The 19,963-nt window shown below is 45.1% G+C and overlaps 1 protein-coding gene across 12 annotated transcripts in view; it reads left to right on the forward strand.

Moving 5' to 3' along the window:
• The window catches only part of dmd (dystrophin), a 390,547-nt gene that overhangs the window by 354,406 nt on the left and 16,178 nt on the right, over positions 1–19,963 (forward strand). For 11 of the 12 annotated variants that reach the window (XM_045698256.1, XM_045698253.1, XM_045698254.1 and 8 more), the window contains 7 exons: positions 3,705–3,906; positions 10,073–10,158; positions 11,145–11,302; positions 12,999–13,165; positions 14,229–14,340; positions 15,814–15,950; positions 18,902–18,940. In XM_045698256.1, coding sequence (XP_045554212.1) covers positions 3,705–3,906; positions 10,073–10,158; positions 11,145–11,302; positions 12,999–13,165; positions 14,229–14,340; positions 15,814–15,950; positions 18,902–18,940 — 901 coding nt within the window. The other variant, XM_045698261.1, reaches the window with a different exon arrangement.

The following is a 19,963-nucleotide window of genomic DNA, read 5'->3' on the forward strand; positions in this document are numbered from 1 at the left end:
ACACATCAGTTACACATCCGTTACTCTGTTGCACATCAGTTACTCTGTTACACATCAGTTACACATAATTTACACATCAGTTACTCTGTTACACATCAGTTACTCTGTTGCACATCAGTTACACATACGTTACTCTGTTGCACATCAGTTACTCTGTTGCACATCAGTTACTCTGTTACACATCAGTTACTCTGTTACACATCAATTACTCTGTTGCACATCCGTTACTCTGTTACACATCAGTTACTCTGTTGCACATCAGTTACTCTGTTATACATCAGTTACTCTGTTACACATCATTTACTCTGTTACACATCAGTTACTCTGTTACACATCAGTTACTCTGTTACACATCAGTTACACATAATTTACACATCAGTTACTCTGTTACACATCAGTTACTCTGTTGCACATCAGTTACTCTGTTACACATCAGTTACACATATGTTACTCTGTTGCACATCAGTTACTCTGTTGCACATCAGTTACTCTGTTACACATTAGTTACTCTGTTACACATCAGTTAATCTGTTGCACATCAGTTACTCTGTTACACATCAGTTACACATCAGTTACACATCCGTTACTCTGTTTCACATCAGTTACTCTGTTGCACATCAGTTACACATCAGTTACACATCAGTTACTCTGTTACACATTAGTTACTCTGTTACACATCAGTTAATCTGTTGCACATCAGTTACTCTGTTGCACATCAGTTACACATCAGTTACTCTGTTACACATCAGTTACACATCAGTTACACATCAGTTACTCTGTTATACATCAGTTACTCTGTTACACATCAGTTACTCTGTTACACATTAGTTACTCTGTTACACATTAGTTACTCTGTTACACATTAGTTACTCTGTTACACATTAGTTACTCTGTTACACATCAGTTAATCTGTTGCACATCAGTTACTCTGTTACACATCAGTTACACATCAGTTACTCTGTTATACATAAGTTACTCTGTTACACATTAGTTACTCTGTTACACATTAGTTACTCTGTTACACATCAGTTAATCTGTTGCACATCAGTTACTCTGTTACACATCAGTTACACATCAGTTACACATCCGTTACTCTGTTGCACATCAGTTACTCTGTTACACATCAGTTACACATCCGTTACTCTGTTGCACATCAGTTACTCTGTTACACATCAGTTACTCTGTTACACATCAGTTACACATCCGTTACTCTGTTGCACATCAGTTACTCTGTTACACATCAGTTACACATCCGTTATTCTGTTGCACATCAGTTACTCTGTTACACATCAGTTACACATCAGTTACACATCCGTTACTCTGTTGCACATCAGTTACTCTGTTACACATCAGTTACACATCAGTTACTCTGTTGCACATCAGTTACTCTGTTACACATCAGTTACACATCAGTTACACATCCGTTACTCTGTTGCACATCAGTTACTCTGTTACACATCAGTTACACATCAGTTACTCTGTTAAACATTAGTTACTCTGTTACACATTAGTTACTCTGTTACACATTAGTTACTCTGTTACACATCAGTTACTCTGTTGCACATCAGTTACACATCAGTTACACATCAGTTACTCTGTTACACATTAGTTACTCTGTTACACATTAGTTACTCTGTTACACATCAGTTACTCTGTTACACATCAGTAACTCTGTTATACATCAGTTACTCTGTTATACATCAGTTACTCTGTTACACATTAGTTACTCTGTTACACATTAGTTACTCTGTTACACATCAGTTAATCTGTTGCACATCAGTTACACATCAGTTACACATCAGTTACACATCCGTTACTCTGTTACACATCAGTTACTCTGTTACACATCAGTTACTCTGTTATACATCAGATACACATCAGTTACACATCAGTTACACATCAGTTACACATCAGTTACACATCAGTTACTCTGTTATACATCAGTTACTCTGTTGCACATCAGTTACTCTGTTACACATCAGATACACATCAGTTACACATCAGTTACACATCAGTTACTCTGTTATACATCAGTTACTCTGTTGCACATCAGTTACTCTGTTACACATCAGTTATACATCAGTTACACATCAGTTACTCTGTTATACATCAGTTATACATCAGTTACACATCAGTTACTCTGTTATACATCAGTTATACATCAGTTACACATCAGTTACTCTGTTGTACATCAGTTACTCTGTTGCACATCAGTTACTCTGTTACACATCAGTTATACATCAGTTACACATCAGTTACTCTGTTATACATCAGTTATACATCAGTTACACATCAGTTACTCTGTTGTACATCAGATACACATCAGTTACACATCAGTTACACATCCGTTACTCTGTTGCACATCAGTTACTCTGTTACACATCAGTTACACATCAGTTACTCTGTTGCACATCAGTTACTCTGTTACACATCAGTTACACATCAGTTACACATCCGTTACTCTGTTGCACATCAGTTACTCTGTTACACATCAGTTACACATCAGTTACTCTGTTATACATCAGTTACTCTGTTGCACATCAGTTACTCTGTTACACATCAGATACACATCAGATACACATCAGTTACACATCAGTTACACATCAGTTACTCTGTTATACATCAGTTACTCTGTTGCACATCAGTTACTCTGTTACACATCAGTTATACATCAGTTACACATCAGTTACTCTGTTATACATCAGTTATACATCAGTTACACATCAGTTACTCTGTTATACATCAGTTATACATCAGTTACACATCAGTTACTCTGTTGTACATCAGTTACTCTGTTGCACATCAGTTACTCTGTTACACATCAGTTATACATCAGTTACACATCAGTTACTCTGTTACACATCAGATACACGTCAGTTACACATCAGTTATGCATCAGTTACTCTGTTATACATCAGTTACTCTGTTACACATCAGTTACTCTGTTACACATCAGTTACTCTGTTACACATCAGTTGCACATCAGTTACACATCAGTTACTCTGTTACACATCAGTTACTCTGTTATACATCAGTTACTCTGTTACACATCAGATACACATCAGTTACTCTGTTACACATCAGTTACTCTGTTATACATCAGTTACTCTGTTGCACATCAGTTACTCTGTTACACATCAGTTATACATCAGTTACACATCAGTTACTCTGTTACACATCAGTTATACATCAGTTACACATCAGTTACTCTGTTATACATCAGTTATACATCAGTTACACATCAGTTACTCTGTTGTACATCAGATACACATCAGTTACACATCAGTTATGCATCAGTTACTCTGTTATACATCAGTTACTCTGTTACACATCAGTTACTCTGTTACACATCAGTTACTCTGTTACACAGCAGTTACTCTGTTACACATCAGTTACTCTGTTACACAGCAGTTACTCTGTTACACATCAGTTATACATCAGTTACACATCAGTTACTCTGTTACACATCAGATACACTGTTACACATCAGTTACTCAGTAACTCTCTCTTTCTCTTACCCTCCCTCCCTCATCTCGTCTCCTCCTCTCCTCCACTCCCCTCCCTCACTTATCTCCTCCACTCCTCCTCTCTCCCCTCCCTCATCTCCTCCTCTCCTCTCTCCCCTCCCTCATCTCCTCCACTCCTCTCTCCCCTCCCTCATCTCCTCCACTCCTCTCCTCTCTCCTCCCTCCTCTCCTCTCCAGTGGACCTCCTGGGTATGCCTGCAGCGTGTGAGGTCTTTGAGCAGCATGGCCTGAAGCAGAATGAGCAGCTGATGGACATCATGCAGGTGATGACGTGTCTGACCAGCCTCTATGAGAAACTGGACCAGCAGCATGGGAACCTGGTCAACGTCCCGCTGTGTGTCGACATGTGTCTCAACTGGCTGCTCAATGTTTACGACACGTACGTATAGTGCACAACACTCACGACACGTCCCTAACGACGCATCCCTAACGACGAGTCCCTAACGACGAGTCCCTAACGACACGTACGTATAGTACACAACACTCACAACACGTCCCTAACGACGCGTCTCTAACGACACGTACGTATAGTACACAACACTCAAGTCACGTCCCTAACGACGAGTCCCTAACGACACGTACGTATAGTACACAACACTCACGACACGTCCCTAACGACGAGTCCCTAACGACACGTACGTATAGTGCCAACACTCACAACACGTCCCTAACGACGCATACCTAAGGGACGCATCCCTAACGACGAGTCCCTAACGACGCATCCCTAACGACGCATCCCTAACGACGCGTACGTATAGTACACAACACTCACGACACGTCCCTAACGACGCATCCCTCACGACGAGTCCCTAACGACACGTACGTATAGTACACAACACTCACGACACGTCCCTAATGACGAGTCCCTAACGACGAGTCCCTAACGACACGTACGTATAGTGCACAACACTCACGACACGTCCCTAACGACACGTACGTATAGTACACAACACTCACGACACGTCCCTAACGACGCGTCTCTAACGACACGTACGTATAGTACACAACACTCACGACACGTCCCTAACGACGTATCCCTAACGATGAGTCCCTAACGACGCATCCCTAACGACACGTACGTATAGTACACAACACTCACGACACGTCCCTAACGACGCGTCCCTAACGACGAGTCCCTAACGACACGTACGTATAGTACACAACACTCACGACACGTCCCTAATGACGCGTCTCTAACGACACGTACGTATAGTACACAACACTCACGACACGTCCCTAACGACGCATCCCTAACGACGAGTCCCTAACGACACGTACGTATAGTGCACAACACTCACGACGCGTCCCTAACGACGCATCCCTAACGACGAGTCCCTAACGACACGTACGTATAGTACACAACACTCACGACACGTCCCTAACGACGAGTCCCTAACGACATGTACGTATAGTACACAACACTCACGACACGTCCCTAACGACGCGTCCCTAACGACGAGTCCCTAACGACACGTACGTATAGTACACAACACTCACGACACGTCCCTAACGACGCGTCCCTAACGACGAGTCCCTAACGACACGTACGTATAGTACACAACACTCACGACACGTCCCTAACGACGAGTCCCTAACGACACGTACGTATAGTACACAACACTTACGACACGTCCCTATCGACGAGTCCCTAACGACGCATCCCTAACGACACGTACGTATAGTGCACAACACTCACGACACGTACCTAACGACACGTACGTATAGTACACAACACTCACGACACGTCCCTAACGACGCGTCCCTAACGACGAGTCCCTAACGACACGTACGTATAGTGCACAACACTCACGACACGTCCCTAACGACGAGTCCCTAACGACACGTACGTATAGTACACAACACTCACGACACGTCCTTAACGACGCGTCCCTAACGACACGTACGTATAGTACACAACACTCACGACACGTCCCTAACGACGCATCCCTAACGACGAGTCCCTAACGACACGTACGTATAGTGCACAACACTCACGACACGTCCCTAACGACGCATCCCTAACGACACGTCCCTAACGACACGTACGTATAGTACACAACACTCACAACACGTCCCTAACGACGCGTCTCTAACGACACGTACGTATAGTACACAACACTCAAGTCACGTCCCTAACGACGAGTCCCTAACGACACGTACGTATAGTACACAACACTCACGACACGTCCCTAACGACGAGTCCCTAACGACACGTACGTATAGTGCCAACACTCACAACACGTCCCTAACGACGCATACCTAAGGACGCATCCCTAACGACGAGTCCCTAACGACGCATCCCTAACGACGCATCCCTAACGACGCGTACGTATAGTACACAACACTCACGACACGTCCCTAACGACGCATCCCTCACGACGAGTCCCTAACGACACGTACGTATAGTACACAACACTCACGACACGTCCCTAACGACGAGTCCCTAACGACGAGTCCCTAACGACACGTACGTATAGTGCACAACACTCAAGACACGTCCCTAACGACGAGTCCCTAACGACGCATCCCTAACGACGAGTCCCTAACGACACGTACGTATAGTACACAACACTCACGACACGTCCCTAACGACACGTACGTATAGTACACAACACTCACGACACGTCCCTAACGACGCGTCTCTAACGACACGTACGTATAGTACACAACACTCACGACACGTCCCTAACGACGTATCCCTAACGATGAGTCCCTAACGACGCATCCCTAACGACACGTACGTATAGTACACAACACTCACGACACGTCCCTAACGACGCGTCCCTAACGACGAGTCCCTAACGACACGTACGTATAGTACACAACACTCACGACACGTCCCTAACGACGCGTCTCTAACGACACGTACGTATAGTACACAACACTCACGACACGTCCCTAACGACGCATCCCTAACGACGAGTCCCTAACGACACGTACGTATAGTGCACAACACTCACGACACGTCCCTAACGACGCATCCCTAACGACGAGTCCCTAATGACACGTACGTATAGTACACAACACTCACGACACGTCCCTAACGACGAGTCCCTAACGACACGTACGTATAGTACACAACACTCACGACACGTCCCTAACGACGCGTCCCTAACGACGAGTCCCTAACGACACGTACGTATAGTACACAACACTCACGACACGTCCCTAACGACGCGTCCCTAACGACGAGTCCCTAACGACACGTACGTATAGTACACAACACTCACGACACGTCCCTAACGACACGTACGTATAGTACACAACACTTACGACACGTCCCTATCGACGAGTCCCTAACGACGCATCCCTAACGACACGTACGTATTGTGCACAACACTCACGACACGTACCTAACGACACGTACATATAGTGCACAACACTCACGACACGTCCCTAACGACGCATCCCTAACGACGCGTCCCTAACGACACGTACGTATAGTACACAACACTCACGACACGTCCCTAACGACGCATCCCTAACGACGAGTCCCTAACGACACGTACGTATAGTACACAACACTCACGACACGTCCCTAACGACGCATCCCTAACGACGAGTCCCTAATGACACGTACGTATAGTACACAACACTCACGACACGTCCCTAACGACGCATCCCTAACGACGAGTCCCTAACGACGCATCCCTAACGACGCATCCCTAACGACACGTACGTATAGTACACAACACTCACGACATGTCCCTAACGACGCGTCCCTAACGACACGTACGTATAGTGCACAACACTCACGACACGTCCCTAACGACGCATCCCTAACGACACGTCCCTAACGACACGTACGTATAGTACACAACACTCACGACACGTCCCTAACGACGCGTCTCTAACGACACGTACGTATAGTACACAACACTCACGACACGTCCCTAACGACGCATCCCTACCGACGAGTCCCTAACGACGCATCCCTAACGACGCATCCCTAACGACACGTACGTATAGTACACAACACTCACGACACGTCCCTAACGACGCATCCCTAACGACGAGTCCCTAACGACACGTACGTATAGTACACAACACTCACGACACGTCCCTAACGACGAGTCCCTAACGACGAGTCCCTAACGACACGTACGTATAGTGCACAAAACTCACGACGCGTCCCTAACGACGCATCCCTAACGACGAGTTCCTAACGACACGTACGTATAGTACACAACACTCACGACACGTCCCTAACGACGCATCCCTAACGACACGTACGTATAGTGCACAACACTCACGACACGTCCCTAATGACGCATCCCTAACGACGCGTACGTATAGTGCACAACACTCACGACACGTCCCTAACGACACATCCCTAACGACGAGTCCTTAACGACACGTACGTATAGTGCACAACACTCACGACACGTCCCTAACGACGCATTCCTAACGACGAGTCCCTAACGACATGTACGTATAGTACACAACACTCACGACACGTCCCTAACGACGCATCCCTAACGACGCGTCCCTAACGACACCTACGTATAGTACACAACACTCACGACACGTCCCTAACGACGCGTCCCTAACGACGCGTCCCTAACGACACGTACGTATAGTGCACAACACTCACGACACGTCCCTAACGACGCATCCCTAACGACGAGTCCTTAACGACACGTACGTATAGTACACAACACTCACGACACGTCCTTAACGACGCGTCCCTAACAACAAGTACTTAACGACACGTCCCTAACGACACGTCCCTAACGACACGTCCCTAACGACACGTACCTAACGACACGTCCCTAACGACACGTCCCTAACAACAAGTACTTAATGACACGTACTTAACGACACGTCCCTAACAACAAGTACTTAACGACACGTACTTAACGACACGTCCCTAACGACACGTACTTAATCTTACATCTAGACGTTCCGCTAGCGGAACACCTGCTCCAATATCCAATGATAGGCGTGGCGCGAATTACAAATTCCTCAGAAATCCAAAAACTTCCATTTTTCAAACATATGACTATTTTACACCATTTTAAAGACAAGACTCTCCTTTATCTAACCACACTGTCCGATTTCAAAAAGGCTTTACAGCGAAAGCAAAACATTAGATTATGTCAGCAGAGTACCCAGACAGAAATAATCAGACACCCATTTTTCAAGCTAGCATATAATGTCACAAAAAACAAAACCACAGCTAAATGCAGCACTAACCTTTGATGATCTTCATCAGATGACACTCCTAGGACATTATGTTATACAATACATGCATGTTTTGTTCAATCAAGTTCATATTTATATCAAAAACCAGCTTTTTACATTAGCATGTGACGTTCAGAACTAGCATTCCCACCGAACACTTCCGGTGAATTTACTAAATTACTCACGATAAACGTTCACAAAAAACATAATTATTTTAAGAATTATAGATACAGAACTCCTTTATGCAATCGCTATGTCTGATTTTAAAATAGCTTTTCGGTGAAAGCACATTTTGCAATATTCTGAGTAGATAGCCTGGCCATCATGGCTAGCTATTTTGACACCCACCAAGTTTGGTACTCACCAAATTCAGATTTACTATAAGAAAAATTGGATTACCTTTGCTGTTCTTCGTCAGAATGCACTCCCAGGACTTCTACTTCAATAACAAATGTTGGTTTGGTTCCAAATAATCCATAGTTATATCCAAATAGCGGCGTTTTGTTTGTGCGTTCAAGACACTATCCGAAGGGTAAAGAAGGGTGACGCGCCCGGCGCATTTCGTGACAAAAAAATTCTAAATATTCCATTACCGTACTTCGAAGCATGTCAAACGCTGTTTAAAATCAATTTTTATGCGATTTTTCTTGTAAAAAAGCGATAATATTCCGACCGGGAAACCCTGTTTTCGTTCAAAGACGAAAAAATAAAAACATGGAGTCGTCTCGTGCACGCGCCCCCAGTCTCATTGTTCTCAGATCGACCACTATCCAAATGCGCTACTGTTTTTCAGCCATGGCCTGCAAAGTCATCATTCAACGTTCTGGCGCCTTCTGAGAGCCTATGGGAGCGTTAGAAAATGTCACGTTACAGCAGAGATCCCCTGTTTTGGATAGAGATGATCAAAAAGGCCAAGAAATAGTCAGAGAGGGCGCTTCCTGTTTGGAATCTTCTTAGGTTTTGGCCTGCCAAATGAGTTCTGTTATACTCACAGACACCATTCAAACAGTTTTAGAGACTTTGGAGTGTTTTCTATCCAAAGCTAATAATTATATGCATATTCTAGTTTTTGGGCAGGAGTAATAATCAGATTAAATCGGGTACGTTTTTTATCCGGCCGTGAAAATACTGCCCCCTATCCATAACAGGTTAACGACACGTCCCTAACGACACGTCCCTAACGACACGTCCCTATCGACTCGTCCCTATCGACGCGTCCCCTAACGACACTCACTAATTGATGAGTATCTGATTGATTGATATGATCGATTGATATGATTGACTGATATGATTGATTGATATGATTTATTGATATGATTGATTGACATCTGATTTATTGTTATGATTGATTGGTTTCACAGAGGAAGAAGTGGAAAAATCAGAACTCTGTCCTTCAAAACCGGCATCATCTCACTCTGCAAAGCACACCTGGAAGACAAATACAGATGTAAGTAGTGACTGATCTTTATATTACCTCACCTGAAAGACAAATACAGATGGAAGTAGTGACTGATCTTTATATTACCTCACCTGGAGGACCAATACAGATGGAAGTAGTGACTGATCTTTATATTACCTCATCTGGAAGACAAATACAGATGGAAGTAGTGACTGAATATGAGCAAATCAGGAAGTAGTGACTGATCTTTATATTACCTCACCTGGAAGACAAATACAGATGGAAGTAGTGACTGATCTTTATATTACCTCACCTGAAAGACAAATACAGATGGAAGTAGTGACTGATCTTTATATTACCTCACCTGAAAGACAAATACAGATGGAAGTAGTGACTGATCTTTATATTACCTCACCTGGAGGACAAATACAGATGGAAGTAGTGACTGATCTTTATATTACCTCATCTGGAGGACAAATACAGATGGAAGTAGTGACTGATCTTTATATTACCTCACCTGGAGGACAAATACAGATGGAAGTAGTGACTGATCTTTATATTACCTCACCTGGAGGACATATACAGATGGAAGTAGTGACTGATCTTTATATTACCTCACCTGGAAGACAAATACAGATGGAAGTAGTGACTGATCTTTATATTACCTCACCTGGAGGACAAATACAGATGGAAGTAGTGACTGATCTTTATATTACCTCACCTGGAGGACAAATACAGATGGAAGTAGTGACTGATCTTTATATTACCTCATCTGGAGGACAAATACAGATGGAAGTAGTGACTGATCTTTATATTAGCAGCAAACTTGGCACCACATAGTGTAAAAACCCATGGCCAGATTGTTGATTTGTGTGTTGTTGTTGGTATAACTAGTACGTATATAGAGACAGTATCCATGTGGTCTAGTCTGTTAGTATGTTGGTATGTATCTCTTGACTTGGGTATTTACCTCGCTCCATTGCTCGCTGCCTCCCTCCCCCTCCCTCCCTCTCTCTCTCCCCCACCTCTATCAGTCCTGTTCCGCCAGGTAGCCAGTGCTACAGGGTTCTGTGACCAGCGGAGGCTGGGTCTTCTCCTCCATGATTCCATCCAGATCCCCCGTCAGCTGGGAGAGGTGGCCTCCTTCGGGGGCTCCAACATTGAGCCCAGCGTCCGCAGCTGCTTCCAGTTTGTATGTGAAGCTAGTAGCTGTGGTCCTAGCTATGCACACACACACACACACACACACACACACACACACACACACACACACACACACACACACAAGCACGGACGCACATACACACATGCTCTCACGCACGCACACACATGCTTACACACACACACAAACAACGTACATATAACATACAGGCGTATAAACTACCTCACATTCCACACTACTGTGCTAAGCACATTCTGCAGATCACATGCATTTAATGGAAAACCATACCATGCACTGTGGGAAAATGTCTGACAAAGTGTCTCTTTAGGTAGAGATAGAGTCATTTGTATTTAATCAGTAGGTCTATACATTGCACTCTGAAAACACCATACAAAAAAAGATTAGAATAAAAAATAGGAAAAAAGAAGGACATCAGACAGGACTGCTGTGAAGATCTGAGTTGGAATCATCTTTCTAGATTATCCACAGCAGCCATTTTAGCCAAAGTACATCTGTTAGCCTGCTAGCTATGTTAGCCAAAATACATATGTTAGCCTGCTAGCTAGGTTAGCCAAAGAACATATTTTAGCCTGCTAGCTATGTTAGCCAAAGATCATATGTTAGCCTGCTAGCTAGGTTAGCCAAATAACATATGTTAGCCTGCTAGCTATGTTAGCCAAAGATAATATGTTAGCCTGCTAGCTATGTTAGCCAAAGTACATATGTTAGCCTGCTAGCTAGGTTAGCCAAAGAACACATGTTAGCCTGCTAGCTATGTTAGCCAAAGTACATATGTTAGCCTGCTAGCTAGGTTAGCCAAATAACATATGTTAGTCTGCTAGCTATGTTAGCCAAAGAACACATGTTAGCCTGCTAGCTATGTTAGCCAAAGTACATATGTTAGCCTGATATCTATAGCCTAATGAAACACCATACTGAATGTGTTAGCCAAAGTATATATGTTAGCCTGGTGGCTATGTTAGCCAACGTACACCTGTTAGCCTGGTAGCTATAGTGAATCACCATACTGAATGTGTTAGCCACAGTACATCTGTTAGCCTACAAGCTATAGTGAATCACTATACTGAATGTGTTAGCCAAAGTACATCTGTTACCCTGCTGTCTAGGTTAGCCAAAGTACATATGTTAGCCTGATATCTATGTTAGCCAAAATACATATGTTAGCCTGCTAGCTATAGTGAATAGCCATACTGAATGTGTTAGCCAAAGTACATCACTTAGCCTGCTAGCTATAGTGAATAACCATACTGAATGTGTTAGCCACAGTAAATCTATTACCCTATGGTGATCTGTAATCTATGGTCCATCTGTCAGCCAGTGGAAATAACTTCTCTACAGTCATCACTGCATCTGTTTCCAGCAGTAAATATGGCCATGGGAAAATATGTAGAGTGGAATGGAAAACCCCTGCTTTACAATCCAGGAGAAAACAGTAGCCTGAGAGTTTGTAGTTCTGTATTATTTTAAACTGGTAAAACAGCTTGTTTGTCCTAGAGTAATATAACACTTTATACATATCTTATACATATTTAGACTGTAAATACCACTGGTTTGTCCTATTAATCAAACCTTCCCTCTTGCTGACCGTAGCTCTTCTGTAATTGGTTGTATGTGTGTTAAACTATTTCTAATAGGCCAATAAAAAGCCAGAGCTGGAGGCTGCTATGTTCCTGATTGGTTATGTATTCTACTTCCTGTCTAACAGGCCAATAACAAGCCAGAGCTGGAAGCTGCTATGTTCCTGGACTGGATGCGTCTGGAGCCTCAGTCGATGGTGTGGCTGCCTGTCTTACACCGTGTGGCGGCTGCTGAGACAGCCAAACATCAGGCCAAGTGTAACATCTGCAAGGAGTGTCCTATCATCGGCTTCAGGTAGACAGACAGACAGACAGACAGACAGACAGACAGACAGACAGACAGACAGACAGACAGACAGACAGACAGACAGACAGACAGACAGACAGACAGACAGACAGACAGACAGACAGACAGACAGACAGGCTCTCCCTTTCTTTCTCTCTTGTTTCTTCTCAGTAGCCTTCTCTATCTCCAAGGGCAAGTCTCAAATCACACCCTATTCCCCATAGGCAGTGCACTACTTTTGACCATTGTCTATATTGGGCGGCCACAATTGGGCTCTGGTCATAAGTAGTGCACTATATAGGGTGTCATTGAGCTGTAGCCTCAGATTTTTCAAGCCCCTTTGTTCAATCCCAAAGTTTCCAAAGTTGACCCCAGGAACACAACTCCCTGACATCAACCTCAACCTTGAAGTTCACCTGACCTCTGTCCTCCCCCAGTGTCCCCTCTCTCTGTGTAACCTCTGTCCTCCCCCAGTGTCCCCTCTCTCTGTGTAACCTCTGTCCTCCCCCAGTGTCCCCTCTCTCTGTTTAACCTCTGTCCTCCCCCAGTGTTCCCTCTCTCTGTGTAACCTCTGTCCTCCCCCAGTGTCCCCTCTCTCTGTTTAACCTCTGTCCTCCCCCAGTGTCCCCTCTCTCTGTGTAACCTCTGTCCTCCCCCAGTGTCCCCTCTCTCTGTTTAACCTCTGTCCTCCCCCAGTGTCCCCTCTCTCTGTTTAACCTCTGTCCTCCCCCAGTGTCCCCTCTCTCTGTTTAACCCTGTCTGCCTCTCTCTGTGTAACCTCTGTCCCTGTCTGCCTCTCTCTGTGTAACCTCTGTCCCTGTCTGCCTCTCTCTGTGTAACCTCTGTCCCTGTCTGCCTCTCTGTGTAACCTCTGTCCCTGTCTATCTCTCTGTGTAACCTCTGTACCTGTCTACCTCTCTGTGTAACCTCTGTCCCTGTCTACCTCTCTGTGTAACCTCTGTCCCTGTCTATCTCTCTGTGTAACCTCTGTCCCTGTCTACCTCTCTGTGTAACCTCTGTCCCTGTCTACCTCTCTGTGTAACCTCTGTCCCTGTCTGCCTCTCTTCATCAGGTACCGGAGCTTAAAGCATTTTAACTATGATATCTGTCAAAGCTGCTTCTTCTCTGGCCGTGTAGCTAAGGGACACAAGATGCAATACCCCATGGTGGAGTACTGTACACCGGTATGTATACACTGTGTGTGTGTGTGTGTGTGTGTGTGTGTGTGTGTGTGGTAGTGTATTTATAACAGAGGGTAAATAAATCCCTGTGTTTGCTGGGCCATGAACCTGTAAAGAGGAAGTCAGTGTGTGTGGTGTATTTATAACAGAGGGTAAATAAATCCCTGTCTTTGCTGGACCATGAACCTGTAAAGAGGAAGTCAGTGTGTGTGTGTGTGTGTGTGTGGTAGTGTATTTATAACAGAGGGTAAATAAATCCCTGTGTTTGCTGGGCCATGAACCTGTAAAGAGGAAGTCAGTGTGTGTGTGTGTGTGGTATATTTATAACAGAGGGTAAATAAATCCCTGTGTTTGCTGGACCATGAACCTGTAAAGAGGAAGTCAGTGTGTGTGTGTGTGTGTGTGTGGTAGTGTATTTATAACAGAGGGTATATAAATCCCTGTGTTTGCTGGGCCATGAACCTGTAAAGAGGAAGTCAGTGTGTCTCTTTCCTACCAGTTGAATGTGGTTGTCAGAGAGTTAACACGACTTCACAACAGTCACATAAACCTGAATCAACAGGTTTCCATTCGCCAGTGCCCGCTGCTGAAAGTAGGGTGTGTGTGTGTGTGTGTGTGTGTGTGTGTGTCTATATGTGTGTGTCTATGTGTGTGTGTCTATGTGTGTGTGTCTATGTGTGGGTGTCTGTGTGTGTGTTTATGTGTGTGTGTGTGTGTCTTTATGTGTGTCTATGTGTGTGTGTTTATGTATGGGTGTCTGTGTGTCTGTCTGTGTGTATGTGTGTGTTTATGTATGGGTGTCTGTGTGGGTGTCTGTGTGTATGTGTGTTTGGGCGTGTCACTGTGTGTGTTGTGGATCTGTAGACCAGGGCTGTGAACAAGGGGTCTTTGTTCTGTGTCTGTGTGTATGTGTGTGTTTATGTATGGGTGTCTGTGTGGGTGTCTGTGTGTATGTGTGTTTGGGCGTGTCACTGTGTGTGTTGTGGATCTGTAGACCAGGGCTGTGAACAAGGGGTCTTTGTTCTGTGTCTGTGTGTATGTGTGTGTTTATGTATGGGTGTCTGTGTGGGTGTCTGTGTGTATGTGTGTGTTTATGTATGGGTGTCTGTGTGGGTGTCTGTGTGTATGTGTGTTTGGGCGTGTCACTGTGTGTGTTGTGGATCTGTAGACCAGGGCTGTGAACAAGGGGTCTTTGTTCTGTGTCTGTGTGTATGTGTGTGTTTATGTATGGGTGTCTGTGTGGGTGTCTGTGTGTATGTGTGTTTGGGCGTGTCACTGTGTGTGTTGTGGATCTGTAGACCAGGGCTGTGAACAAGGGGTCTTTGTTCTGTGTCTGTGTGTATGTGTGTGTTTATGTATGGGTGTCTGTGTGGGTGTCTGTGTGTATGTGTGTTTGGGCGTGTCACTGTGTGTGTTGTGGATCTGTAGACCAGGGCTGTGAACAAGGGGTCTTTGTTCTGTGTATGTGTGTTTCAGACTACGTCAGGGGAGGATGTGAGGGACTTTGCCAAGGTACTGAAAAACAAATTCAGGACCAAACGATACTTCGCTAAGCACCCTCGTATGGGCTACCTCCCTGTACAGACCATCCTGGAGGGAGACAACCTGGAGACGTGAGTCACACACACACAGGGACAGGACAGGGCTGGTTTAGGTCTAACATCTGGCCTAAGGGACAGGACAGGGCTGGTTTAGGTCTAACATCTGGCCTAAGGGACAGGACAGGGCTGGTTTAGGTCTAACATCTGGCCTAAGGGACAGGACAGGGGGAGGTTTAGGTCTAACATCTGGCCTAAGGGACAGGACAGGGGAAGGTTTAGGTCTAACATCTGGCCTAAGGACAGGACAGGGGCTGGTTTAGGTCTAACATCTGGCCTAAGGGACAGGACAGGGCTGGTTTAGGTCTAACATCTGGCCTAAGGACAGGACAGGGGCTGGTTTAGGTCTAACATCTGGCCTAAGGGACAGGACAGGGCTGGTTTAGGTCTAACATCTGGCCTAAGGGACAGGACAGGGCTGGTTTAGGTCTAACATCTGGCCTAAGGGACAGGACAGGGGAAGGTTTAGGTCTAACATCTGGCCTAAGGGACAGGACAGGGGAAGGTTTAGGTCTAACATCTGGCCTAAGGGACAGGACAGGGCTGGTTTAGGTCTAACATCTGGCCTAAGGGACAGGACAAGGGGCTGGTTTAGGTCTAACATCTGGCCTAAGGACAGGACAGGGGCTGGTTTAGGTCTAACATCTGGCCTAAGGGACAGGACAGGGGCTGGTTTAGGTCTAACATCTGGCCTAGGGACAGGACAGGGGCTGGTTTAGGTCTAACATCTGGCCTAAGGACAGGACAGGGGCTGGTTTAGGTCTAACATTTGGCCTAAGGGACAGGACAGGGGCTGGTTTAGGTCTAACATCTGGCCTAAGGGACAGGACAGGGGCTGGTTTAGGTCTAACATCTGGCCTAAGGGACAGGACAGGGGCTGGTTTAGGTCTAACATCTGGCCTAAGGGACAGGACAGGGGCTGGTTTAGGTCTAACATCTGGCCTAAGGACAGGACAGGGGCTGGTTTAGGTCTAACATCTGGCCTAAGGGACAGGACAGGGGCTGGTTTAGGTCTAACATCTGGCCTAAGGGACAGGACAGGGCTGGTTTAGGTCTAACATCTGGCCTAAGGACAGGACAGGGGCTGGTTTAGGTCTAACATCTGGCCTAAGGGACAGGACAGGGCTGGTTTAGGTCTAACATCTGGCCTAAGGGACAGGACAGGGGCTGGTTTAGGTCTAACATCTGGCCTAAGGGACAGGACAGGGGCTGGTTTAGGTCCAACATCTGGCCTAAGGACAGGACAGGGGCTGGTTTAGGTCTAACATCTGGCCTAAGGGACAGGACAGGGGCTGGTTTAGGTCTAACATCTGGCCTAAGGGACAGGACAGGGGCTGGTTTAGGTCTAACATCTGGCCTAAGGACAGGACAGGGGCTGGTTTAGGTCTAACATCTGGCCTAAGGGACAGGACAGGGGCTGGTTTAGGTCTAACATCTGGCCTAAGGGACAGGACAGGGCTGGTTTAGGTCTAACATCTGGCCTAAGGACAGGACAGGGGCTGGTTTAGGTCTAACATCTGGCCTAAGGACAGGACAGGGGCTGGTTTAGGTCTAACATCTGGCCTAAGGGACAGGACAGGGGCTGGTTTAGGTCTAACATCTGGCCTAAGGACAGGACAGGGGCTGGTTTAGGTCTAACATCTGGCCTAAGGGACAGGACAGGGGCTGGTTTAGGTCTAACATCTGGCCTAAGGACAGGACAGGGGCTGGTTTAGGTCTAACATCTGGCCTAAGGGACAGGACAGGGGATGGTTTAGGTCTAACATCTGGCCTAAGGGACAGGACAGGGCTGGTTTAGGTCTAACATCTGGCCTAAGGACAGGACAGGGGCTGGTTTAGGTCTAACATCTGGCCTAGGCGATCTAGTCCCCCTCTGTCCTCATGTCACCTCTCCTGTCTTTTAGTCCTGTAACTCTGATCAACTTCTGTTCTCTGTCCTCATGTCACCTCTCCTGTCTTCTAGTCCTGTAACTCTGATCAACTTCTGTTCTCTGTCCTCATGTCACCTCTCCTGTCTTCTAGTCCTGTAACTCTGATCAACTTCTGTTCTCTGTCCTCATGTCACCTCTCCTGTCTTCTAGTCCTGTAACTCTGATCAACTTCTGTTCTCTGTCCTCATGTCACCTCTCCTGTCTTCTAGTCCTGTAACTCTGATCAACTTCTGTTCTCTGTCCTCATGTCACCTCTCCTGTCTTCTAGTCCTGTAACTCTGATCAACTTCTGTTCTCTGTCCTCATGTCACCTCTCCTGTCTTCTAGTCCTGTAACTCTGATCAACTTCTGTTCTCTGTCCTCATGTCACCTCTCCTGTCTTCTAGTCCTGTAACTCTGATCAACTTCTGTTCTCTGTCCTCATGTCACCTCTCCTGTCTTCTAGTCCTGTAACTCTGATCAACTTCTGTTCTCTGTCCTCATGTCACCTCTCCTGTCTTCTAGTCCTGTAACTCTGATCAACTTCTGTTCTCTGTCCTCATGTCACCTCTCCTGTCTTCTAGTCCTGTAACTCTGATCAACTTCTGTTCTCTGTCCTCATGTCACCTCTCCTGTCTTCTAGTCCTGTAACTCTGATCAACTTCTGTTCTCTGTCCTCATGTCACCTCTCCTGTCTTCTAGTCCTGTAACTCTGATCAACTTCTGTTCTCTGTCCTCATGTCACCTCTCCTGTCTTCTAGTCCTGTAACTCTGATCAACTTCTGTTCTCTGTCCTCATGTCACCTCTCCTGTCTTCTAGTCCTGTAACTCTGATCAACTTCTGTTCTCTGTCCTCATGTCACCTCTCCTGTCTTCTAGTCCTGTAACTCTGATCAACTTCTGTTCTCTGTCCTCATGTCACCTCTCCTGTCTTCTAGTCCTGTAACTCTGATCAACTTCTGTTCTCTGTCCTCATGTCACCTCTCCTGTCTTCTAGTCCTGTAACTCTGATCAACTTCTGTTCTCTGTCCTCATGTCACCTCTCCTGTCTTCCAGTCCTGTAACTCTGATCAACTTCTGGCCGGTAGATCATGCGTGAGTACCCCGCTCAGTGTCACACACCAATACAGTATATATACACACACACACGCATGCATATGCATACAGACGCATACACACATACATACACAAACACTCATCTGTACTGTAGTCTATATCATGTTATAACTCATCTTGTCACTGTACTGTAGTCTATATCATGTTATAACTCATTCTGTCTCTGTCACTGTACTGTAGTCTATATGATGTTATAACTCATCCTGTCACTGTACTGTAGTCTATATCATGTTATAACTCATCCTGTCACTGTACTGTAGTCTATATGATGTTATAACTCATCCTGTCACTGTACTGTAGTCTATATCATGTTATAACTCATCCTGTCACTGTACTGTAGTCTATATCATGTTATAACTCATCCTGTCACTGTACTGTAGTCTATATCATGTTATAACTCATCCTGTCACTGTACTGTAGTCTATATCATGTTATAACTCATCCTGTCACTGTACTGTAGTCTATATCATGTTATAACTCATCCTGTCACTGTACTGTAGTCTATATGATGTTATAACTCATCCTGTCACTGTACTGTAGTCTATATCATGTTATAACTCATCCTGTCACTGTACTGTAGTCTATATGATGTTATAACTCATCCTGTCACTGTACTGTAGTCTATATCATGTTATAACTCATCCTGTCACTGTACTGTAGTCTATATCATGTTATAACTCATCCTGTCACTGTACTGTAGTCTATATGATGTTATAACTCATCCTGTCACTGTACTGTAGTCTATATCATGTTATAACTCATCCTGTCACTGTACTGTAGTCTATATCATGTTATAACTCATCCTGTCACTGTACTGTAGTCTATATCATGTTATAACTCATCCTGTCACTGTACTGTAGTCTATATGATGTTATAACTCATCCTGTCACTGTACTGTAGTCTATATCATGTTATAACTCATCCTGTCACTGTGCTGTAGTCTATATGATGTTATAACTCATCCTGTCACTGTACTGTAGTCTATATCATGTTATAACTCAT

Source organism: Salmo salar, chromosome ssa16 (genome assembly GCF_905237065.1).
Source record: "Salmo salar chromosome ssa16, Ssal_v3.1, whole genome shotgun sequence".
In the NCBI taxonomy this organism is placed as follows: domain Eukaryota; kingdom Metazoa; phylum Chordata; class Actinopteri; order Salmoniformes; family Salmonidae; genus Salmo; species Salmo salar.